The 25,683-nt window shown below is 36.0% G+C and overlaps 2 protein-coding genes across 2 annotated transcripts in view; both read right to left on the bottom strand.

Moving 5' to 3' along the window:
* The window catches only part of LOC129742288 (nephrin-like), a 587,776-nt gene extending 581,368 nt beyond the window's left edge, over positions 1-6,408 (bottom strand). Inside the window, exons 1-2 of the mRNA XM_055734170.1 lie at positions 6,390-6,408; positions 6,207-6,336 (exon numbers count right to left, since the gene is read on the bottom strand). Of these exons, the coding sequence (XP_055590145.1) occupies positions 6,207-6,336; positions 6,390-6,408 (149 nt within the window). The remainder of the gene's footprint in view (positions 1-6,206; positions 6,337-6,389) is intronic.
* A 485-nt stretch (positions 6,409-6,893) lies between these two features.
* Positions 6,894-25,683, bottom strand: part of LOC129742290 (uncharacterized) — a 47,920-nt gene continuing 29,130 nt past the window's right edge. The window contains exon 4 of the mRNA XM_055734171.1: positions 6,894-6,989. Within this exon, the coding sequence (XP_055590146.1) occupies positions 6,894-6,989 (96 nt within the window). The remainder of the gene's footprint in view (positions 6,990-25,683) is intronic.

Genomic DNA, 25,683 nt, shown 5'->3' on the forward strand with positions numbered 1-25,683 from the left:
TTTTATGTCTAACCAAAAATCAAAATAAGAATAGGAGAGCCGAATCGGAATTTATGAAAGATTTCTGTAATAAGATTTTATTTAAAATTCTTATTACTCTACCCAGAGCCTTAGGAAGAAACGTTTCAGGGGGGGAGGGTTTTTGTGAAATATTTTTGTCAATGATATTTTTATTCAAACATAGCATGAATAATAGAAATAAAAAAGTTGTATTTTTTTATGCTTTTGATTATTTAGTTTTGAATTCTGTAACAAAAATAATTTTTCGAATCAAATAGAAACTTTTGAAAAAAAAAATGCATTCAAAAATGCAAAACTAGAATTGTGTAAAAAAAGCCTTTAGCAACAAAATAGGAAACTGACTTGAATTGATGGGTTGAAATTTTTAATTTGCTTCAAATTTAGTTGATTAAGCTTATTTGACTTGAACATAGAATAAGTATTTTTAAAGCCTTCAATTGCTCAAAAAAAGTTCTATGCTCAAAACAAATAAGCTGAATCTTTCAAACTCTTGAGCAAATTCAAAGGTTTAACGCATCAAGGAACATTAATTTTCAAAACTAAAATTAATAGATTTAAATTTAGCAGTTCAAATCTGATCACTAACTCGATCCAAATTTAGGGTTTTAGTTTGAAATTTGGCTCTGCAGTATAAATAATGTTGGACAATAGACCGAAACAATATAACATTCCCTGCAATTCTCTTACGGGAGGATTACATGTTACTCTATCAACAAATTCTTTTAATTAATAATCAATTCCACAATTTAAATTATGGATGTTTTTTTTTTAAATACAACAAGGTTTTCATATTAACAAACAAAATTTGAAAAACAAACTTCAATTCTTAAAAAAAATCTACTGAGTGAGACTTGAACCCACATCTTGCGCCTCTCCGGGGCCCATGTATTAACATTCTACTACAGGAGACCAACCTGGCGTATGAATATTATACTGGTTGAGTGTCGATGTCTATCGGAATGAAGGGAATAGTTCTCCCATGTGATCATAATCATTTTTCTTGGTCTATTTCTATTCCCATCATTTCATCTTACGGTAGTTGGAATCAAGTTTGGACATTTTTAAGCACGGCAAGATTTGCATTGCCTTCTCATATCCTGCACGGGTTGTCAGTTATGATGAGAAATGATGCGTTTGCCGTATTTGGATATCCAGCCAATTTCGGTGTTTGGCACCGCCTTATTTCTATTTTTAAATTGCGACCCAGAGATGGGTCTTGACTCAAACATTCAGTCAGTGAAACTTTTTTTCTTTTTTTTTACAACTCACTGAACGAAGTTTTTCGCGATGCTGTTCCAATTAAAAAACGAAGCGCACGTACTGCAGTGCGCCAACCTTGGTCGAATCCTGAACTACGTAATCTACGCAACCGACTTCGAAAAGCAAGGAAAAGAATCCACAACGACGATGACATGAATCGCTTGAACGAATTACGTGATTTAGAGAGCGCCTACAACTCTATGCATGTGAGGAGTTTTTGCGAATACATGAATCGTATTCAGGACAATGCACGTTCTGATCCTGCATCATTTTGGTCTTACATCAGAAAACGGAAGGGTACTCAGGGTGTAACACAAGTCATCGAATACAACGATACCACCGCCGAGACACCGTATGCTGCTGCAAATCTATTCTCGTTATTCTTTCAGAGTGTGTTAAGTAATAACTCACCACCTTTGTCAGAATCATACTTGAGTAGTTTGCAGAATCGAGATTTCAACCTAAGTATGCTGAACTTTTCTCCTAATGATGTGTTTCATAAGATGGCTTCATTGGACGAAACGAAAGGTCCAGGCCCGGATTGCATCCCACCGCTCGTGGTAAAAAAATGCGCTGAGTCTTTGTCCATCCCTCTCTCGATAATCTTCAACAAATCGCTAGAGGAGGCTGTATTTCCCCGGATCTGGAAGACTGCTTCAATTACTCCAATTCATAAAGCTGGGAACATACACCAAGCAGAAAATTATCGCGGAATATCGATTCTTAGCTGTTTTCCGAAAATTTTTGAGTGTCTCGTTTATGATGTGCTGTACCAAACTGTGCGACATACAATCTCTGAAGATCAACATGGGTTCATGAAAAGAAGATCGACGACCACCAACCTCATGACGTACGTATCGAAATTAGTTGACAGGCTTGATAAACGTAAACAAGTTGACGCCGTGTACGTAGACCTGAGTAAGGCTTTTGACAAGGTACCGCATGATTTGGCTGTTGAAAAATTGCGGCGATTGGGGTTTCCTGATTGGCTCTGCAATTGGATAACCTCGTATCTTGTAGGCCGAACTGCTTTCGTAAGACTGGGCTCTGTTTACTCGACACCTTTCAAAATTACCTCGGGAGTGCCTCAGGGAAGTCACCTGGGACCTCTGATATTCCTTCTCTTTATCAACGATTTGGAAATATTTCGAAATATTAAAATCAAATTCACTAGCAACTTCATTAAATCTAACACAACATACATCTAAAGGGTTGTTTTGACCGTATTGAGTTCGACGATGAGAGAGTCTCAGCAATTCCTGGGATCGGGTAGTCCTCAGAGGAGCATTAAACGGTAGAAGTGATAACAGTTCTGGACAATCCACGTTATTCTGCAAGATATCGAAAATGAAGAGTCGTTGTAAGAATACGCGCCTTGATGCCAGCGTCGGTAGATTAAGTAGCAAGCAACGTTGTTCGTAAGGCGGAAGTTCAAGGACGTCGTTCCAAGGTAGCTGGCGTAGAGCGTATCTGACGAAGCATCGTTGCACTCTCTCTATTTTTTTCGATTGCACCGCCTGATATGGTGCCCAAATTTGCACTCCAAATTCGATAATGCTACGCACAAGAGCACAATACAGTGATTTCAGGCTGTAGAAGTCACTAAAAAACTGCGTGTTCCGTCGTATGAAGCCAAGAACTGCGAAACTTTTGGCTACTGTCGTGAAAATATGCTGGGAGAAGTTGAGCTTGTTGTCTAGAGTGATGCCAAGGTCTTTGACGACCGATGTGCGATTCAAGTTAGTCGTTGACATTTTGTACTCGAAAGTGATGGGACTTCGTTGTCGAGTGAACGTGATGGTAGTACATTTGGTAATATTCGGAGTCATGCCGTTTTGATGGCACCAATCTAGCAGACTGTCAATGTCCTTTTGGAGAGCGCAGCAGTCGACTAACGAAGAAATAGTTCGGAAAATTTTGGACTTTCTGACTCAAGAGTAGCAGTCAAATCGTTGATAAAGAGAAGGAATATCAGAGGTCCCAGGTGACTTCCCTGAGGCACTCCCGAGGTAATTTTGAAAGGTGTCGAGTAAACAGAGCCCAGTCTTACGAAAGCAGTTCGGCCTACAAGATACGAGGTTATCCAATTGCAGAGCCAATCAGGAAACCCCAATCGCCGCAATTTTTCAACAGCCAAATCATGCGGTACCTTGTCAAAAGCCTTACTCAGGTCTACGTACACGGCGTCAACTTGTTTACGTTTATCAAGCCTGTCAACTAATTTCGATACGTACGTCATGAGGTTGGTGGTCGTCGATCTTCTTTTCATGAACCCATGTTGATCTTCAGAGATTGTATGTCGCACAGTTTGGTACAGCACATCATAAACGAGACACTCAAAAATTTTCGGAAAACAGCTAAGAATCGATATTCCGCGATAATTTTCTGCTTGGTGTATGTTCCCAGCTTTATGAATTGGAGTAATTGAAGCAGTCTTCCAGATCCGGGGAAATACAGCCTCCTCTAGCGATTTGTTGAAGATTATCGAGAGAGGGATGGACAAAGACTCAGCGCATTTTTTTACCACGAGCGGTGGGATGCAATCCGGGCCTGGACCTTTCGTTTCGTCCAATGAAGCCATCTTATGAAACACATCATTAGGAGAAAAGTTCAGCATACTTAGGTTGAAATCTCGATTCTGCAAACTACTCAAGTATGATTCTGACAAAGGTGGTGAGTTATTACTTAACACACTCTGAAAGAATAACGAGAATAGATTTGCAGCAGCATACGGTGTCTCGGCGGTGGTATCGTTGTATTCGATGACTTGTGTTACACCCTGAGTACCCTTCCGTTTTCTGATGTAAGACCAAAATGATGCAGGATCAGAACGTGCATTGTCCTGAATACGATTCATGTATTCGCAAAAACTCCTCACATGCATAGAGTTGTAGGCGCTCTCTAAATCACGTAATTCGTTCAAGCGATTCATGTCATCGTCGTTGTGGATTCTTTTCCTTGCTTTTCGAAGTCGGTTGCGTAGATTACGTAGTTCAGGATTCGACCAAGGTTGGCGCACTGCAGTACGTGCGCTTCGTTTTTTAATTGGAACAGCATCGCGAAAAACTTCGTTCAGTGAGTTGTAAAATATTTCCACCACGTGATCGGTTGAGCCACTTAGCATATCTTGCCAATTTATTGCAGCCAAAGATTCGCTAAGCGATTCAAAATCGCATCGCTTAAAATCAAAATAAAATTCTTCCGGTAATTGCGATTGTGAGTCATCTTCGCATAAAAGAAGCATCGCCAAAGGCGGATGATGCGAATCGACGTCAAGCAATGGCATCGATGGTTCAAAAATAGTAATATTGCTTACGTCGTTAATAAAAACTAAATCAAGCATTCTCATGTTGTTGTTTTCAATGTGGTTCATTTGTTGCAGCCCCGAGGATAAAACAGATTCGACGAGTATAAGCTCTTGCTCACTGGATGCATTTACGGGTAGATAAACGCACAAATCATCATCAAAAAGCCATCTCAGGTTAGGCAAATTGTAGTCCCCAGCCACAATTAGCTTATCACGTTCGCTTGCAAGTGTACTGATTTCATGAAGACAATCAGCATGTCGTTCGTAAGCCCACTGTGCTGAGTTTGGTGGTAAATAAATTGCACATACAAAGATTGAGGCGCTATCGTTGAGTACTATACGAACGACAATTTGTTCAATATTGTTGGTGCCATTTGTTTTTACTAACGTGCTAGTTAATTGGTGCTTAACTGCGATTAAAATTCTGCATAAGAATCAAGTGTATGAACTTCGAATCTGAATATGAAAAAAAATCACAGAACGATTTCTTATTTAATTTTTTTTAGTTTTGATATTCGGAAAATTATTAACCTAACATTGAAATATCAACGAATTTAGAAAATCTTAGATCAAATTTTGAATAGCAAACTATTTCATTTCTTTCTACTTATAATGATTTGAACTCAAAATCAAGAATCTTTAAATGGATACATAATCCGAAATACGAAAACAGATAAACAATTTTTATTTCTATTTTATAGAATCAGTACCTCAAAAATCAGTTTAACTTTATTTAGAATTGAATATTCATAGATGAATTTGAATCATTTGTGAAAGCATTTTCAAAAATTAAAGCAGAATTCTGAACCTGGAATTAGTTTTTGAGGTTTTTACATCAGTCCTGAGCCAAAAACCTCATGGGCGTCGCTATTTTTTACCTGATAATAGGTTTTTGTTTAGAATTGCACCAAGTTTGAAAATGTTAGACGCTATCGTATCACAGTATTAAGTTTTAAAAAAAAACTCGACGTAACTCAACTACACTGATTTTTTTTTAATATTTCCATTTGCGACCGTTTGCCATTAAGACTTTGAAAAATTGAGGAATGTAATTTGAGGAAGGATAATAAAACTGAATTCACGTCCGATAAAATGTTTTTTAGAGATTTCACCATTTGTAGTAAAAACAAAATTGAGTGTGACTCTTTCTAACTTGAAAATGTCCTTGATTTGATATTTTTGGCTCTTCTGTCTCAAAAGGTTGCCGACCACTGGTATAACTCCTCACCGATTTAAATGAAAATGTGATACCGTTGATCATCCAACGGTACCTATTTCGGGCAGCACAATTTGAAACCAAGCTGATTTGCTTTGATTAAACTCCATTCGAGGGCCCTTCTTCAAATCATCTAACAGTATCGGTCCGGTTCCGAAAATACTGGAAATTCCAACCCGAATCAGAGCGTTAATCGCTGTATAGCTTTCTGGAAAAGCTCGATTTGGAATCCCATTTCATCATTTCGATTCGATTCGAAAATCTAGGTAGGTAGGTACTTTTGCAAGGGTGCTTTTACGAACGAAAATCCACCATCTAAAGACGAATCCTTCCTCCAACCTGAAGGAAAAATTACGGGAAAAACGGTCTTCTTCCGATGAAATCGGTAAAGGATCGACTCACCTGTAGAGAGGGATTCCGGCATCGTCTTTGAACCAGAACACCATGTAGACCTTGTCGCGGGAAGGCGCTGACAGTGGACAGGGCAGGGAGATTTTCCTTCCCTCGACCGCTTGAATTTCGGACGATTTCGCTGAAATGAACGGGAAATGAGACGTTATTTGTTACTATTAGAAAATTTATTACTGTTAATAGATGGTTTCATGTTTATTAAAAAAAATTAGCAAAACTTTGTTGAAACTGAATTCAAATTCACCTTTCATCCTAGAACAATTTATTTAAACTCCCTTAATCCGTATTATGATGTTTCTTCAAGATGCCCTAATACCTTCATTCAGAGAGTGTGATCGCGAGAAAGATATAATTTATTCCGACAAGAAGTCCTGACAACTTTGACACCGAGAATAATTCAACTAGTAAATCTCCAGTTTATTTGTTTGATTTATTTTGCCCGTCCTGGACGTGCGAAGTGAGATTTTATCCGTAGCCAATTGAGGGCGGCGAGCGTGGGATGCTGAAAAGTGCCTTCATTCAAGAAACAACCCCATTCTGGAAAACTGTTCACTGGACCGGTTTCCCAGATAGATTCTGCTGTACAGTCATTAATTCCACTTACTTCACCTAGCACTTGGACCAGGAGCAGCAAGCAGACAGTGGATGTGCCTAATTGAATTATTATCATCCTCTGCTTCAGTTGATGGTCTCTGAACCGGAAGACAACATTTCCGGAACAGCTTTAATGAAGCCAAATTTCGACCGCCCTGGAGCAGATTCCGAAAGCCCATCCTGCGGCAGTGTATGGGTGAAAAGAATTGGAAACCTGCTTTTTTCGGCAATTTTTGTGGGACAGCCGTCAGATTTTCGGGACAGCCGTTTGCAGACTTTTGAGCTGTTTTACATCAGAATAGGAGCGGCTGATGAAGAACATCCGGTATGGATTTTCGATTTCCAGAGAAACAATCCCATTCATAACGATGGTTCTCGACAGAAACACGACATTGCTGGGGTGATTTCATTTTGGCAACTGAACCCATGCCCGATTTGGGTGGCTAAAGATGATGTACTATTTTTTTTTTTATTAGTTGTTAACCCAGGTGGTAAATCCATTTTACGGATTGCATTCCAAGGCACGGCGAGCCACCGCGTCCCCCCAGTTTGCTACTCTGGGTCCATGGGTGCAATTGGACGACTCATGATACAATGCTAAGGAACACTGTACCCCCTACGCCATAAAGTCCACCTGGGGCCACTGACCTTTGTTCCCACCTCGAACTGTTTGACACACTTTGCTTCAATAGTGGGAGGTCATTTCGCGCTAGTGCGCTCCAAGGCAATACTCGTTTCCGAACCCTCTGATAGCATAGCCTCATTCTAACACAACTCGATGCGCGACCCCTCCTCTGACGAGTTAGGACCCGACATCTCATCGTGTGAATGAGGTCCCCACGTAGCGCAACTACTAACTTTGTGAATCCAGTCCAAGATCCAGAAACACAAAGCGAGTTGTCGACGGCACTTTCTCTGTTCAAACACGCGGGTAGGGGGGGTAAGCCCCCTAGGCCACGTGTAGGACTCAGACTCCTCCGAACTCACAAATAGTGTTGACTTAAGTCACCACTCAGCGCAACTACCCGATCTTCAAGTCGGGCGCTTGACCACCCGAAGCGCAGATCGAGCTATAGAACGCCCTCATCAGGTCACACTCGCGGTTCGGGTGCAACATTTCCCGAAACGCGTGTCGAACCCTGACACCTCCGGCAGAACGTGCCTCTCGGACACTGACGTGTAAACACGTCCCTAAGTGATCGGCCCACCATTGGCCACCACTTTGCGCATCTACTCATTTTGCGAGACGGGTCTATACCCACCGAAGCGCAAAACAAGTTGGCGATCGCTCTCCCTCCGGTCGCATCCGCATATCAGGGTCATGACCCCCCGAAAGCGTGTTGGACCATCACGCTCACACCCAAGTACTGGTACCAAAGTACCCGGGTGCACCACTTCTTCCGCGCGGGTTTGGCGGGACCCGTCGACGGCCTCTAGTGGGTTTGGTGTAGTTCTCTTGGCCGTACATCTGCAATACGCCGGACTTGCAGACACGTTTCCACTCTGCACCACGGGGAGGTGGAACTACGTCGCAGAGCTACGTGATGATGTACTATTGATCCGTTTTAAGCGTATAGAGGTTAGTCTGCTATTTATAAGACTGTTAAATCATAAGTTTAATCCTCTACTGCATTCGAGCCGATATCTGTCATCGAAATTTTTTCACATTTAATAGCCTTATTCAGTGCTTATAAAGATTTCAATCAATTTTAATGCATCGAAAATTCAATTAACAATTATGAACGAAAACAAAAATTTCTCAATTCTTACACTATTTTAACAGTAAAAACTTTTGAAAAAACAATTTTGATTTTTTGGAATAAATTGCTTAGTTCGAGGTAAAATAACATATGCCCAATGTAAATTTTTTTCTCATCTGATTCATAGTCCAAGCAGTAGAGGGTTACGAAGACAAAAAAAATGCATAAATGCATACTTACATATTATAAGGCTTTTAATTTGCTCTAGCACAAAACCGCAACCGACAGAAAGATCAAATGTTTGAAATTAACACATGAAGTAACAAATCTTAAGCTCATTCATCAAATTCAAAAACAAGAGAACATTTATTTTCTTCCTCACGATTCGCTTCTGTGATAAGGGAAAACATTAGGACAGATGTGATGTATTCAGAGTAGCTACTTGCTTGACATAAACACATCCACAATCAATCATTCTAAATCCATGTTAAAAATGACAAACCTTCTGGGTCTGACCCTCGGCGATCCCATTTGAGATGGAATCAAACAGTGTAGCACTACAATCTCATTTCTAAATTGAGATTGTAATAAGCTCTCGAGGAAAAGCAACGGAATTATGCATTCATCTTAACGACGTGAAACACAATTTAAGAATTCGAAACTGATATATGGTTTATTGAACAGGAACTTGTGGGTGAATCAGGATTCACATTGCATAAACGAGCTTTTTCCAGAATTTCTTTTCCTTGAAATTGATCAGATTGCAGAGTTTTATCTGAATAATAATTTTAAAAAAAACAGTAACTTCCCCACAATTTTGGATCATTCACATTTATTGGTTACCGAATGTTTCATACGCTGATATTTTCTAAACCAAATGAAATAAGGTACCGTAAAACGGGGTAACTTTACCAACAACCGGGGTAAATTTTACCAACAATAATTTTTTCCACATTATCATCAATAACTCAGTCTATAGTTTGAATTTTTGAAAACGGTTTCTACGTTTGCAAGCTTATAAATTGAGTATTTTTATTAGGCAAAATTTGGTTTGTATTTGAAATTTTTTTCTGTAAGTAAAAATGTAATTTCAAAATCTTAAAATGTCTATTTTTCCAAGACTCTCAAACAAACAGCTCTCCTGATAATACCAAAAAGCATTTTAAAGCAAACGGATTGTTGAATGTGAAAAAACATCTTTTGTTCTTTGTATATGTATAGTTATAGTGATATTTTTATAGTTATTAAATGATACATTTTTTTAAATTAAAAAAATAAGGACATTTCTAAGAGTAAGCCCGTATTGGAAAAACGGATAGGAATGCTATCAAATGGTTTACTTTGAAGAAAAAATGAAAATGGACATAGTGGCAGGGTCAAGAATAATGTGTGAAGGTAAAATTTCATTTGTATTATAAAGCTAAAATTATTTAGCAAATGTTAAAAATTTTGCCCTTTAATGTATGCAGCATCATTGTTCTTTTTCCGATTATAAATGTTTTTAAAAGAAAACGTTAAAAAGCGAGGTAAAATTGATAAACTATCATTTGTAAATATTATGAAGGTGTTTTGTATCCTTTATGATCAAGAAAACTCGATAAAACCATTTAAATAGAGCCTAAATTTCTGCAACCATGTTTTACTTTCAAACGAGTCCAGTACAGGTTTTGAAAATATGAAACATGCCACATTCTTTGAAAAATATTGAAAAAGTGATCAATCTTACCTTGGATTACGGTACTATCAACTGGGGTATCATAAAACACTTTTCAACTTTAATTTGATTCTAAAAACTTAATGTCCACAGATAGATAATAGTACCGCTTGTACATTAAAAGTTTTAAGGTTGATGGGATATCAAATTAACGCAGTCAAGAAAAATATTGGTTTCACCAGTTATTCATAAATTCACAAAAACATGTGATTTTCACCCTACTTAAAAAAAGGGGTAAGTCGCAACAAACTTTGTTTTTAATTTAAAATCAAGTGAAAATTTAGTTTGAAATTAATAGTATTTGATATATTTGTAACGCAAAAAGCATCAATTTCGGTAACTTTTGGTTTTGTTTGAATGAATATTCACCTTTTTTTCGTTAAAAATCTTTTCAAAGAAAAAACATAAAAGAGCTGCACACATTTAGGGGTACAATATACTACAGAAAATTCTACTAGCTGAAAACATAAAACAATAATGTTTGGATGGATAAGATTTAGAAATTTACAAACGCCTGAGACAAAACAATCATATTCCAGCCTATGTAAACGAGATGTAAAAGGTGAATCTTTGATTTGCATTTTGATGCATTTAGCCCAGACTGCTACCTGAGTTTTCAAAATGTTTGTTAAAAAAACATCAATATCAACAGTGTTGCAAAATGCATTAAAAATATTATGTCGGCGCTTGAATTACAGTACAATTCTTATTTGGATACTTTTACTATTATCTGTTAAACTATCTCTAATTGTCACAGCATTTACCAAATTCCACACAATCATGGATCACTTTTTTGCTTCACAACAAAACATTTCTTGATTTCTGCTCACCCCTTGAATGTATACTAACAAATAAAGCCCCTGAATGTTTTCCTTCAATATCATAATTTCCATGTTAATGCGGCCCGCACACTTAAACGAGTTTGACATGCCTGCTATAGATGGCAATATGCGGGCAAAATACAATCTTTGAACCGCAATAACTGTTTTGTTACACGTCCGATCGTGTTGCAGTCTTCTGTTTAAATATTTTTCTCGATTTGGACTTCGAAAAAATTATTCATAAAAAACAACCGATCAGTGAAAAAAGGCTTAAATAAAAAACCAGTATGTTTTGCTCCTCTCGAGTAAAATACCTTTAAATTCAATTCACGCTTAAGAATCATGCTACCTTTTCTTCTTCTAATATCTTGCTGAAATTTGGCAAGTGATCTTCTGGTCAGCTGATGATTAATTTAAGCTTGGAGCGAGTGAAATTATCATGTTTAACTCTTCCTATACTAAGATAATGCTGGTACACTTTGGTTCGTTAAATTATTTTAAAAAAAAATCAAGTATTACTGTTTAAGTAAAATAACCATAATTTCTTCAAGCTTTTTCCGATTTTTAAAAATAACCACTTGAAATCTTTGTGAAGAATTGAAATTTAAGTTACATAGAAAAGATTTCCAAAACTGCCCATCGAATCCCAAACTGCTGAAAAACAAAGTATTTATGAAAAAAGCAAGTATTTTTTTTTTTTCATTTTTTTCATCATAAATTCTCTAATATCAATCATCCTGTTGATCACAAACAAAATCAAAGTTCAGATAATTGCAGACCAAATTTATTCAACATGTTGTAGGTGAAAAAGAGATTTCAAATTGATGTTATGCAGTCCGATATATTTGAATCTAATTATAAGTACTTTTATAATTTTTCCAAAATTTCATATTTTGAGCATAACTCAAAAACTGTTCTACTGCAATTTTTTTTGAATATCATTTTCGGATTCAGCACTAAAAGTGATCTTCAGCTAACCGAGTTAAAAAATGCTGGTATTGGCGTCAAACTCTGGAAGTTTCGGGTGAGATCAATCCATTTAATTTTTTTATTTTTCATTACGATTTCAATTTTACAAACTGAAGATTATCAAATCCACCATAACCATATGAAGCGTTTGGTAGGGAACTCCACGCTTCATTCCTCCCTTGTTCCTGTATCCTTTGCGTTTAACATCTAATGGTTGGCCTGGCCGTAGTAATATCTGCAATGCATGTTCTTGGTATCCGATACTACATATGTTGAAAAGAAAAATGAGGAACGCAAGTTTATCATTTTCCAGGATGCATACAAGTATTGGCCATTTGGTGTTAGATGAAGAAGAAGAATTGCTTTTACTTTTTAACCGTTGGGTAGAATTTAATGGAAATTTGGGTGCATTTAGTTCATAGTGCATTGTTTACATCCTGAAAGTTTTACAGGGTCCGGCATTTGGACTGCTACATTACTTCAACAGCAATTATTTCGTTGCACACGAAACAGTATTGAACGACCCCTTGTCGCTTTGTTTACGTTAAGTCTTAGCTTTCATTGGATGTAAGTGCTACTTTTGTAATCAAGTGTTATCCGGAAAAATGGATCTCGAACAGAAACGTAGCGCTGTGGTTGCCTTGTTCCTAGCTGGCAAACGGCAGAAGGACATAGTTCGTGAGCTGTCCGATATAAGTGTGTGCAGAAGTTTATTTTGTATACCGTACAGTTAAAAGATACCTGGAGAACGGAAGTGCCAAAAAACGGTATGGTGGGGGACGCCGACCTACTGTGGTGACACCTGCCACGGCGAAGATCGTCAAGAGGCGCCTTAAGAGAAATCCTCGTCGTAGTGCCACTAAATTGGCAGAGGATCTCAACATATCGGATCGAAGTCTCCGTCGGATCCTGAAAGATAAACTTCAGACCAAGCCCTACAAGGTCCAAAAGGTTTAAGACCTTACGATGAAGCAGAAACAAGAACGGATAAAAAGAGCGAAGGCGCTGCTGAAGAGGGCCGCGGAAGGAAGGCTGAAGAATATCGTGAATAAGCAGAACGACAGAGTTTGGTTGCCAGACAGATCACGAAGCCATGCCGACTTGCTGACGGCCACACGGCGACAGAAACCAGGATCGGTGATGGTTTGGGCCGGAATCACCCGTGATGGCCGGACTCCGCTGGTTTTTGTCCCTGAGGGAGTGAAGACCAACCAAAATACATATCGGGAACTAGTTCTACAGAATGTCGTCGAACCGTGGGCACGTCAACATTTTGGTTCTAGGGATTTGGTTTTCTTACGGGACTCGGCGCCGGCTCACAAAGCGAAGAAAACCCAACTTTGGATTGCGCAACATTTTCCAGGATTCATTTCGAGATCTGAATGGCCGGCGAGTTCGCCAGACCTGAACCCTACGGACTTCGCTGTTTGGAGTATGTTGGAGGCCGAAGTCTGCTCCAAGAAACATGAAGGTGTGAAGGTCCTGAAGCGACATCTCGTGGCAGCCTGGGATAAAATACCACAAGAACACCTGCGGGCCTCATACGATGCGTTCCTCGACCGTCTGCGGCGAAAGGTTAAACTCAAGGGCAAATAAGTCGAACTTTACCAGTGAATTTTGAAAAAGTATTTTGTATTCAAGAGAAATTGAATAAATTTGAAATAAAAAGTTGTTGTTTTGATCAATTTATAAGTGATTATAAGTGATTTATAAGTGATTTATAAGTGATTTATAAGTGATTTATAAGTGAGTTATACGTGATTTATAAGTGATTAAGTGGAAGCCCAGAAGTGAAAGAAAAAGTATTCCGTACAACACCAAAAATCACAACCGCCTCCGTTCGGGATGTGGCTTAGAATCTGTACCTAAGCCGAAATTTTGTCAAAAAGGCCAAAACTAAGATAGGGCTTCAAACGTTCGAGGTTCAAAAGGCTCCTAATCCCGACGAGAAGCAGTCCGCCAAAACCCGTGTCAGGAAGTTGTAACTCAACATGCTGACGAAAGTTGAATGCTGCATTATGGACGACGAAACATATGTGAAGGCCGACTTCAAACAGATCCTCGGCAACCTGTTTTTCAAGAATAAGTTCAGCGTTCCGGAGCATGTTCGCACTCAGAAGATGTCCAAAATTGCGGATAAATTCCTGGTTTGACAAGCCATCCTTCTCCCAACAACTTCGAAAACAAGGTTCTACAGTAGTTTCTATCAAGTCTAAAAACGGTATAGTTTTCATAAGGTTGAACCAAAATCTGTAACTAAGCGCAGAAAATGTAATCCGGCATTGATACACACAGTATCTATTTATTAAATTTTACCCACATTTTTATTGTCGCTAAGTCCGCAGTTTAAAGCTTGCTTGCATAAATCTAGGCACTTTACAAAAAAACCGATTTTTAGTCTGAAAATTAGTTGCCTTTTGACATGCAATCCCTTCTTTTCTTAACCATTACAAATTCGTTTCTATATTCAATTTAAAAATATTCTAACAAAGGAGATTGAAAGTCATCAGACTCATGAAATATATGTATATGATAAAAATTGAAAAAAGAATACCATGTACGACTATATCTCAGGATACAGCTTGATTCTTGGTTCTCATAAATCAACATCATTCCGGATTTGCCGTACACACACGTGTCAACAGTTTATTTTGGAATCCATAAATATGGCTGACCAAGTTTTACCACCCCCGAAAACCAAGAAATCATCAGAATAGAACCTGGAAGAAGGTATCATCGTGGTGCAGCTGAGAGTAGACATTTTGTCAAAACTAACCAGAGCATAAATGATGAATATATTTGCTCATAAACACCTCTCTAACCACAAACTTTTGCATGAGAAAGGGATTCCGATAGAAAGATGTTCGATTTAGAATTTTAAAACTCAAAATTTATGGCTTTTAATTGTTCAATATCTTCAAATTGAAATTTCCAAGCTAAATCGATGAGAAAATATTCATGGATTGATATGACGTATTGTGAGATAAAACTATAGACTGACAGACAACTTTTGTCAGATATTGTTACAGGAGAGATCCCGAGCTGCATCTGTTACATCCCGTCTAATGATGAAGTACAACTTTTCATCCTTACAGCTTCATTTAACAATATGATGAGCATATTTCAAAACATTCTACATTTTTCCCAGGACAAGTTTAGCGTGAGGGTAAGTAACAAAAAAAATGAGAACTTTGCTGCTATATATGCATGTTTAAAATGAAGAACCCCTCCATTTCGCTTCACATCCCATCAAGAAGATATCACTCGACGTTTGTTGTGTACGGTGAGAGATACTTTTTCATGTTTTCTTCATCTTGTTCCTCTTGAACGCCACCATATCACCATCATGATGCTTCTTCATATCTGCCAGAAATGATATGAAATTTTACAACTTATTCCACGGCGGGAAAAAGCCTCCAACTTCAGAAGACTCCATCCATTCCACTCCCCTAGTCTTATATTGCTTTTCTTAAACTTTGGACGCAAGCAAACCACATCCATCCCCATCTTTCCGGGGAAGAGCCGGCAGAGCAAGACCAAGAATTGTCGACTTCCTTGTTGTATACGCCCGGAAAAACCACAGGAAATGATGAACTACACGTGAACAGTACTTTGTGTCTGGTTGTGGGTGCTTTTGCGTTGAAGCTGTGCGTGTCTGTGTCTGTGTGTGGGTGCGTGTATGTGCCACTCTTATTCGTTCATACTTGCTTCGTAATAAAACGTTGAAGAAAGATGAGTGAACGTACAAACGAACGAACGGCAGAACCGGGGTCGGAAAAAGCTCGTTACGCTCGCCCATAAAGCTTTAAAGGATAAACTCCTTAATGAAACCATATCAACGAGCACTTGAATTTCAATGTAGGTATGTATGCATGCTTATATGTTTTCATGTTTCTTGGCGTAGTGAATTTGATGCGCTGCCCTGGTCCAACCGCCCCTTTTTGTGTTTGCGTGTATCCGAAATGATGAGCGATAAAATGGGAGATCAATCCACCTAAGGAACCATTGTTAGAAACGGTTAAGAACGCAATTAAATGGCTATGTCAACTGGGATAAAAGTCTGTAGAGACTCTAGTTGTAAAATATGCCAGTTTTGTATGAACCCAACTATTGCGAGAGGTCTGAAATTACCAAGTTTTATGTGAGTGTTTTATTTAAAAAAAATATTGAAAAAACTTCATTTTTTATGACTTAAAATATAATAATTTAGATAAAACTTGGGGGAAAAATCTAGGTATTACGAAATTCTGGGAAAAAACTATGTAAAAATTGTGTAATTCTTATTCCCCCACTGGAAGGAGGGCTGGATACCAAAAGTTTAAAGAAACACTTATCGTATCCTAAAACTCTCTCATGCCAATTTTGGTTCGATATGCTCGATTCGTTCTCTAGCTTTACAAAAAAATGTATGGGAGCCCCCTTCTCCCCTTCTCGTTTAATCATTTGAAGGAGAGGGGGTCTCAAATAATCATTTGAAACTTTACTCTCATATGTCTCTTACTTTCACCCCACTGGAAGGAGGGAGGAAATATTCATTGAACAATTTTTCGTATCCTAATACTATCTCATGCCGAATTTGGTTCCTTTTGCTTGATTAGATCTTGAGGTATGTGAAAAACTGTAAGGGAGTTTCTTCCCCCCTTCCTGTCAATCCGCTGGAAAAGCGAGGTAAACCAAATAATCATAGAAAAAAGAATCTCGTACCCAGATGCCCTTCCATGCCAAATTAAGTAGGGGAGAGTGGGGATACTTGATCCCTTTTTCTTATTTTCACCATATCTTTTTGGAAAAATGTAGCAACTCGCCGCCTTTGACATTTTCTGACAGCTTGTAACTCCAAGTTTCTATGCTCCAAAAATTAGAACGATACTTGAACCCGTTGATGAACTAGAAGCATTTTCGTGGGAGTTAAAAAATTGCGATTTTTCTGAAGTTAGGGGAGACTTGATCCCCTATTGAAGGAGACTTGATCCCCTATTGAAGGAGACTTGATCTTCTATTCAGGAAGCCCTAATCCTTGTAAAAAAAAACAAACAAAACTTCAAGATAGAATGTTATTTGACTATTTTGGTCATGTTTGATCTCATTTCACAATTTATAGCAGACATAAGGAGAAAATTCTATAACTTTGTCTCAACGCTAAAACATTGCATACTTAAAGGCGCTATTTTTTTTTAAATTAAGAAAAAATTAATTATTTTTACTCTTTTCTTCAGACAATTGTTTGATAAATATTAGTTTTTGGATAAATATTAGTAATTTCGTAATCAGCAATCATAACGATCAATTCAGAACAAGAATATGCCATTTGATAGGGGGATCAATTGTACCCAACTCTAGGGGATCAATTGTACCCATAATCAACATTTTAGAAAACTTTTTCTGAAAAAAGTTGAGAGTTTTCCATTGCTTTGAAAATATGGCATTATGAAGTTCATTTTACGCTCGAACGATTGACACATTGGAACAAATATTTTTTTCATAATCTTCCCATGTAAGGAACATTTTAAAGTGATGAAAAAAGATCTTCATGTTACATTTTGTGAAATTTCTCAAACAAAGTTCAATTTTTCAAACAATTATTTTGTTAAAATTTTTTAAACTACAAGCATTGTTATTTTCTTCATTTTGGCACATTTTTCTAGAATATTTGATCTTTGTAAGACATTCCAGTTTCGAGATATAGCTAAGGAATCAAGTATCCTCATTCTCCCCTACCGTTTGCTAGATCTGTTCTTGAGCTATGCTAACATTTGTCTATCCCCTTTCTGTCATAAAGTCTTGAGCCGATTATTAACTGCGTAGAGTCAAGGAATATTTAAATAAGGTAGTGTCGAGAGCCATATTGGATTTTTTTTTATGACGTCACAATAACGAATGTATCGAAAATTTATATGCGAATGGCAGGATTTTCAAAGAAAAACACGTTTCAGAACGAAAATGAAATCCAATTTCATTTTGATTGTAGTGTAAGGCCTCTATTGTACTATGTTATGATTTTTTTTTGTCCTTTGAAGATTGCTTTATGTATTTTTTATCATATTGATGAATGCAATGTCATCTTGAAGCTAAAACGTGCAAAAATGAAGAAAAATTCAGCTTTAAAAAGGTCTAGCTGGTAGTTATTGATATATCAACTGATTGTCATGATTTTTCCCCACCGGTTTACTATATTCAATTCTTATGTTGGACAATTAACATCAATTAATGATTGTTAACTCGATTTACTAAAATGCCAATAAAAGATTGTGGTTTTGTATAAAAATTTGTGTTTTGATTACATAACTTTAAAAAGGATCTTAACCTTCCCATGCCGTTCGGGTCAATATGACCCGAAGCGCACATTTAAAATCTCTTTATCATCATTCCAATATACTGAAGAACTTGTAATTTTGACAGACCAAGTATGTTCTATGAAAGTAATGATCAAGTTAACGTCAAAAAAATGAAATTTGAGTTTTGAAAATCGGTTCATTGGGAAATGAAATACAGCTAAGCTAAGCAAAAACTGGATATCGTTTTTTTAAAGTTAGATTTTTTTCTACCGGAAGATCTGAGATAGCGGTCAAAATTTTCATTGAACCCCAACATATCTATACACTGTCGGATAGATGGATTCTTGACAATTTTAAACATCAATGATACACTTAAATACATAAAAGCTGTCAAAAGTTATGAGCATTTTAAAAATAAAATTGATTTTTCGCACTTTTTACTTTCTGAACCAGTTTCTGATAACTTGGTAATACATATCGACTTTTTTTTTAAATGTTGAGTAATAAGAACAAATCACCTACACAATGAATATAATATCATCAAAATCGGTTAACATTTACAGCCAGGAGAACGAAATCAAACTACAACTCAAATTTCTCCGAAACGGATATTTTGCGAACGGCATGGGAAGGTTAAACTGCATTGACTTAAACATTTTTACGGAAGACTATGAACTAATTTTAAAGTTTTGCAAATTTGAGTAGGGAAAATCCCCCATTTTTTCGAACTTCGATGGTTTTTTTTTATGTTAAAATTACTCGAAAATCCAACTTTTTTGTACCGATCTTGTAGAGCAAAAATCCATCTAGAATCACAAGTTTTAAAAGTGGAAAATTTCCCTCAAATTCTCCGAATTATCAACGAAAGTCGAATTTCCTAGTAAATTTATAGATTTTAATTGTGACGACGCAATCTGTACCAATACTAGAGCAAGGCTGCCTTGGCACTACCTTCTTTAAATATTTCTTGGCGTAGAGTTGTATGCCAAAAGTTGTTGTTTTAGTTCTCAAAGTTTGTCTGTCAAGCCAGTAATGTTTTGAAATTTGTCTTGTTCATTTATATGCTATACACGCAAGATGAACCAGCCTCGTGTATAACACATATGTAAATGTTCATCTGCTTCAATTTTATTTTCATAGTGTGAGTGAAGCTTAAGCACATTGGAATGAGCTCGCTTCATTTGCCATCTTAGTTTCAATCGTAGCTATCGCAGCAACAGGAATTTCGTAAGCTTCCGGAAAAAGGTAAGGAAAAAGCATTGGAAAACATATTAAACATATCAATATTTACACGGAGAATATAAAATAGGTTAAATTTACCGAATAACTTGGGTATTTTTTCCACCCCTCTGTCGAGGTAAATTTTTCCTTTTTTTTAATTCACCTACATGGAGAATAAAGTATGGTATTTCCAACAATAATCCACTTATATTCAATCATATATCTGATTGATTCTCTATAATTATCAAAATTTCAACAATACATAAATAGGACAATCTGATTGATTTCGTACATTCAACAACATATAATACACTAAACTATGGTTGTATGATTAATTTTGTGCATTAAACTATAAATATAATAGATTCAACTATAATGTGCGATTTATGTCATACATTTAACAATAATAATAGTAGAATCAACTATAATTATATGATTTATTTAATTGTCAATATAATAGATTCAACTTAAATAAAATGATTGATTTAATTATAAAAAAGATAGATTCAACTATAATAAAATGATTGATTTAATTATAAATATGATAGATTCAATTTTATTTCTATGATTGATTCACTAAGGTCAACTATAAATATTGTAAATTAAAATTCTGTTTATATTGGAAGTGATCATATTTTAAGATGTTTTTTTTTTGGAATAATTTTATGGCTACGTTTTATTTTCTTTTAATTTATTACTTCAACATTTTGTATCTAGTTCGTTTTAGCCGCCACGATGCTAGAAAACTGGTCGGAAATCCCGATATCCACGTCCTGGTTCCTCCACTGTTGTTCTTTTTCATCTTGTATGTATGTATAGATCTGGTATAGAATGGCAGAGAGTTTATTACTCTATATCACCACTACGAACTTTTTCATCTTGATGCATGGTTGCCGAGCAAATTGTGCGTCTTAACTAATCTGTCCCGGAAGACGCTTGCTTCTGCACCCGGCTTCTGTGGGGGGGGGGCAGGGGCGGTCCTAGAGTTGGCTCTTGGGGGGGGGGGGGTGATTTTCCAAATTTTCTAAAATCAGTCAATAAGAAGAATCGTAAATATCTGGCGGAAAAACGTGTATTTTGAGAAACATAGTGGTGAATGAAGGAGGGGGGGGGGACTTGTTTGCAGTTGCAAATAAGTCTTTTATTTAGTAGGTTTATATACTTGTAGGTTTGTAATTTGAAAAAATTGAAATTTAAGAAAAATAGTGAAAACTTTTAACAAATTGCCTAATTATACTTATTTTGAAATCTTTTTTTTAAACAATCTGCGAATCATAGATGTTCACGCCAAAAAGTGTTGATAAAAAGATAATTTTCGTAATTTTACATTTGGAAGTTGAAAAATTATAACTTTAAGAATTATTAAAAAAAATTCCGATATAAATGTTATTTCACAAATGAAAACTAAACACAAATTGTCTTTGAAGAAAATTAAAAAAAAAAATCACAATTATTTGAGAAAAGTGTTTGTTAATAATTGGTATGAATTAAAAACTGAATATTTAATTATTTTTCTGAAGTATTTTGCTGAATCGTTGTTCGAAAGTATCAAATTATTATTAATTCTTGTTCAAATTCTTCAATTTTTAATTATAAATTTAATTCTAAATTAAGATCTTCATAATCATATTCTTAGGTATAAAGCTTTTGAAACTTCATTTTCATTTGTTTTTCTCTTGAGTTTCAAGCTCTCATACTAGTGTAGTAGATATGTTATGGGTTTTGTTGAAACTGAATCCAAAGAAAAAGTAACTAATCTGCAACGAACTATTCATGAAAAAAGTGATAAGTAGATTTTTCTTCATGCTCTCAATATTTTTAAACTTTTAAAGTTTCAGAAGTAGTATTTTCAGTATTTTTCGAAAATTGAATAGATATCATTAGAGATGTACCGAATAGTGCGAACGGCCGAATACCAACTATTGGCCCTTTTCAAGTATTCGGTGAAACGAAAATTCTGAAAATGAAAAATCGTCAATAAGCTTAAAATGTGTTCATAAGTGCCGTCTGCATCACCGAATATTCTGCAAAAAAATACCATTGTGTGTAATATTTTAAAAGTGATGATAGAATTTCAAAGCAAAAGTGCTATTCAAAGCAGGTGAAAAACACTATTTTTTTGTGCTTTGTATAGAATCTGAAGCATAACTGATATCAAGTTTCAACCAATAATCTAAGTTTCACATTTTTAATGTAATTTTAAATAACCATAAAATCCCCATAGGTAATTGAAATTTATTTTTATAATTTTAATCATAATTTGGTCTCAGAACAACTTTATCGAAACCATTTCTTACTTAATTAACTTAATTTTGAAAGATTTAAATTAAATAATTCATTTTTTTTTTATCAAAAACTATTGATCATCATTCAAATTGTTTAATTGTGATAACGGCTCAAATTGAATGAGCCAAAGGGGTATAAAAGCATAAAAGCTAATGAAAGACGTAAAATATCACAGTAAATAAAAAATGGAAAGAAAAATAAATGATTTACTTAAAAAAAAAGAAACTTATTACGAGTTAAATAAACTTTAAATTTGATGTGTTTGCCCATTTTCCATATATTTATCTTAAATTTTAATTTCTTTTTCAAACTCTAAAGTATGTAGATTGAAATTCTAAATATCAGAAAATAGTTTAAGTTATGAAGAATGGTTTTATATCAATAAATAAAAATCGATCATTTTTGCTACGTCGAGGCGAATACAATCCAAGCTCATTTTTTTCAAAAAAAGTTCCAAAGTAAGAATTTATTTTTTAAAATAATCTTCTGAAAATTAAATGTTTCTTTTTAATTAAAATTGTCTAGACAGTTTCGGTATCTTCAATCCGGAAAACAATATGAGGTTTTGAGAATCTCAAATTGAGATGCATTCTGTAAATCGGAGATAGCAATGAAAATTAAACCAAGAAATGGAAATGTAGTATTAGGAAATGTAGATGTAGGCAATAAAAATCGAATCTGTCCAGGTGGACATCTTTGGGAGGGGGTAGGGATTGTCAAATGTCCACACTTTTGCACGGAGAGAGAGAAGAGGGTAAAAATCTCATTTTTCTGTCCACGTGATATCTGGACGGCCACAAAACTAATTTTAACCTTTAAGTGCTCAAGTCTGTTTTACTTCTAAAAAGGATCGAGATATGTTGATCCATCAAACATGGAGCAAACCGATCTGCAATAACTCGTAAGATAATAAAGTTATGGTCGAAACAAGTTTGCTGGCATTTATTGAATAAACTGGCTATTTGGTGAACATAATCAAAAAATGATTAAATTATGGCTAAAATTTTAACGAAGTTCTGTCTGAAGTCTGAAAAAAACATTTTCACTAAATATCCAAAAAGCGAAAACAACTCATGAGCTTTAAATATAACTTATCAGATTAGCGATACGTTGTTTGATGACAGAGACCCGCACGAAAATAAATTGAATATTTTGCATGATCCCAAACTTATTGAGGGGTAAGCCCAAGCTTTTGATCGATAACTCAAGTAGCTATTTTATTCGTTTGAAGCACTATGTAAATTTTGAGCACAAAATTTAAAAACATGTATTATGACATTTATGAAAAAAGAATCAAATGCATTTCCCTACCCTGAACTGATCGGGTTGAAATATAAAGTGCGATTTTTTGGAAATTTTCCAACGTTAAGCCAAGTTCAAGTCATATTAAGTAAACATATACATTTTGCCAAAACATACGAAAAAGGTTTTGATCATCGACTTTAGAATGAGATCAAAAGATATGCAATATGTCATAAGATGACTGAGATATGACCAAACAAAATTTCTTGTTTTTGAGGGGGTGATCCCAAACTTATGGCCGGTAGCGTATATGGTCAGCAAATTCTTATTCAACGCTGTAAGTACCTCAACAAAAGTTATTTGATGTAATTCGTTGCAGAGAATTGCAAGTTACAGCTGTTTTAGTTTGGCGGACCGACTTTTCTTTTTAATTTTAAGCTATTAAGTGATTAATAAATTCATTTAATGAACAAACACCCCCACGGAGTGGAAAAATTTGAGAACTCGAAAGTACACCTACTATGAAAAGTGCTTAGTTTTTATATCTAATTCAGCGTTTGCGAGTATTTCGTAACGGTTTCTTGCCGCTTGGGGGGGGGGGGGGGTGATCACCCCGATCACCCCCTCCATAGGACCGCGCCTGGGGGGGGGGGGGGGGGAGAATTCACTCAATATCATGACATCAATCTGTCATACGCCGTCTTACCAATGCTAGTTTCCTGTGGAAACCTGCCACGATTACGATTTCCTTTCCCAATTCCAGGAACTATCGGCCTACTACACGACCGCTGCCGGGAACTAATAGAGGAAAATGTTTCCCCATCGCCATAGAGCGACGTCAGACCTAAAAACAGCAGTGCGATCGCTGCAGGGAACACGTACTGTTTACACTTACATTTTTTTTGTAATTTTTGCTGATGAACACGGATGAACACTATAGTATTCAATCAGCACACAATCAATCATAACAATAGGGGAGAGTGGGGATACTTGATCCACTTTTCTTATTTTCAACATATCTTTTTGGAAAAATTTAGCAACTCGCCGTCTTTGACATTTTCTGACAACTTGTAACTTCAAGTTTCTATGCTCCAAAAATTAGAACGATACTTGAACCCGTTGATGAACTAGAAGCATTCTCGTGGGAGTAAAAAAATTGCGATTTTTCTTAAGTTAGGGGAGACTTGATCCCCTATTGAAGGTGACTTGATCTTTTATTCAGGAAGCCCTAATCCTTGTATAAAAATCAAACAAAGCTCCAAGATAGAATGTTAATTGACTATTTTGGTCATGTTTGTTCTCATTTCACAATTTATAGCAGACATAAGAAGAAAATTCTATAACTTTGTCTCAACGCTATTAACATTGCATACTTAAAGGCGCTTTTTTTATAATTAAGAGAAAATTAATTATTTTTGCTCTTTTCTTCAGACAATTTTTAAATAAATATTAGTTTTTGGATAAATATTAGTAATTTCGTAATCAGCAATCATAACGATCAATTCAGAAGAAGAATATGCCGTTTGGAAGGGGGATCAATTGTACCCAACTCTAGGGGATCAATTGTACCCATAATCAACATTTTAGAAAACTTTTTCTGAAAAAAGTTGAGAGTTTTCCATTGCTTTGAAAATATGGCGTTATGAAGTTCATTTTACGCTCGAACGATTGATACATTGGAACAAATATTTTTTTCATTATTTTCCCATGTAAGGAACATTTTAAAGTGATGAAAAAAGATCTTCAAGTTACATTTTGTGAAATTTTTCAAACAAAGTTCAATTACTCAAATAATTATTTTGTTAAAATTTTTTAAACTACAAGCATTGTTATTTTGCTCATTTTGGCACATTTTTCTAGAACATTTGATCTTTGTAAGACATTCCAGTTTCGAGATATAGCTAAGGAATCAAGTATCCCCAGGGATCAAGTATCCTCATTCTCCCCTATACACTGGATTCTTTTTTTAAACGATCTTATTTTACACGGTTTTATTTTAAACGATTTTTTTTAAACGATTTTCTCGAAATAAGACGATTTTCGAACATGTCAAAAACAGGTTCTAGACATTTCCGCTTTTCGCTAAACCATTCTTGGGTGGTAAATTGATACAGACGTTGCTTCCCAACATAAACATAGGCCGGAATGGCCACTTGGAGACTCTTCGGAAGTTCCGGAACATCCGTGACTTAAAACAGATCAATCCAAAACAATTCTTGGAGCTTCCCGATTTCACTCAAATCACCTCAGAATGGTCTACCTGGTTGGAAATGATCGATTTTCAGTCCAAGTTGGCCACTTTACTCGAAATGAGCGATGAATTTTGCCCGGTTGTCTTGAACTTTTTTTAAACGATTTCTTTTTTTGCACGAACACAACAATCGTTTAAAAAAAGAATCCTGTGTAGTTTAATTTACTGTATTTATAGTTCAATACCTAGAATCAATCATTCGTTTGTAGTTGAATCTATCATATTCACAGTTGAATCAATTATACCACAACAGTTGAATCTATCATATATATAGTTAAATGTTAGAGGTCAACCAGACATGTATAGTTGAATCTATTATATTTGGCCGGCCTTCGACCAGACCGAGCTGAGCGCCGATAGAAAATTAAAAAACAACAGAAACTAAATCTCGAGTT

This window comes from Uranotaenia lowii, chromosome 2 (assembly GCF_029784155.1).
Source record: "Uranotaenia lowii strain MFRU-FL chromosome 2, ASM2978415v1, whole genome shotgun sequence".
In the NCBI taxonomy this organism is placed as follows: domain Eukaryota; kingdom Metazoa; phylum Arthropoda; class Insecta; order Diptera; family Culicidae; genus Uranotaenia; species Uranotaenia lowii.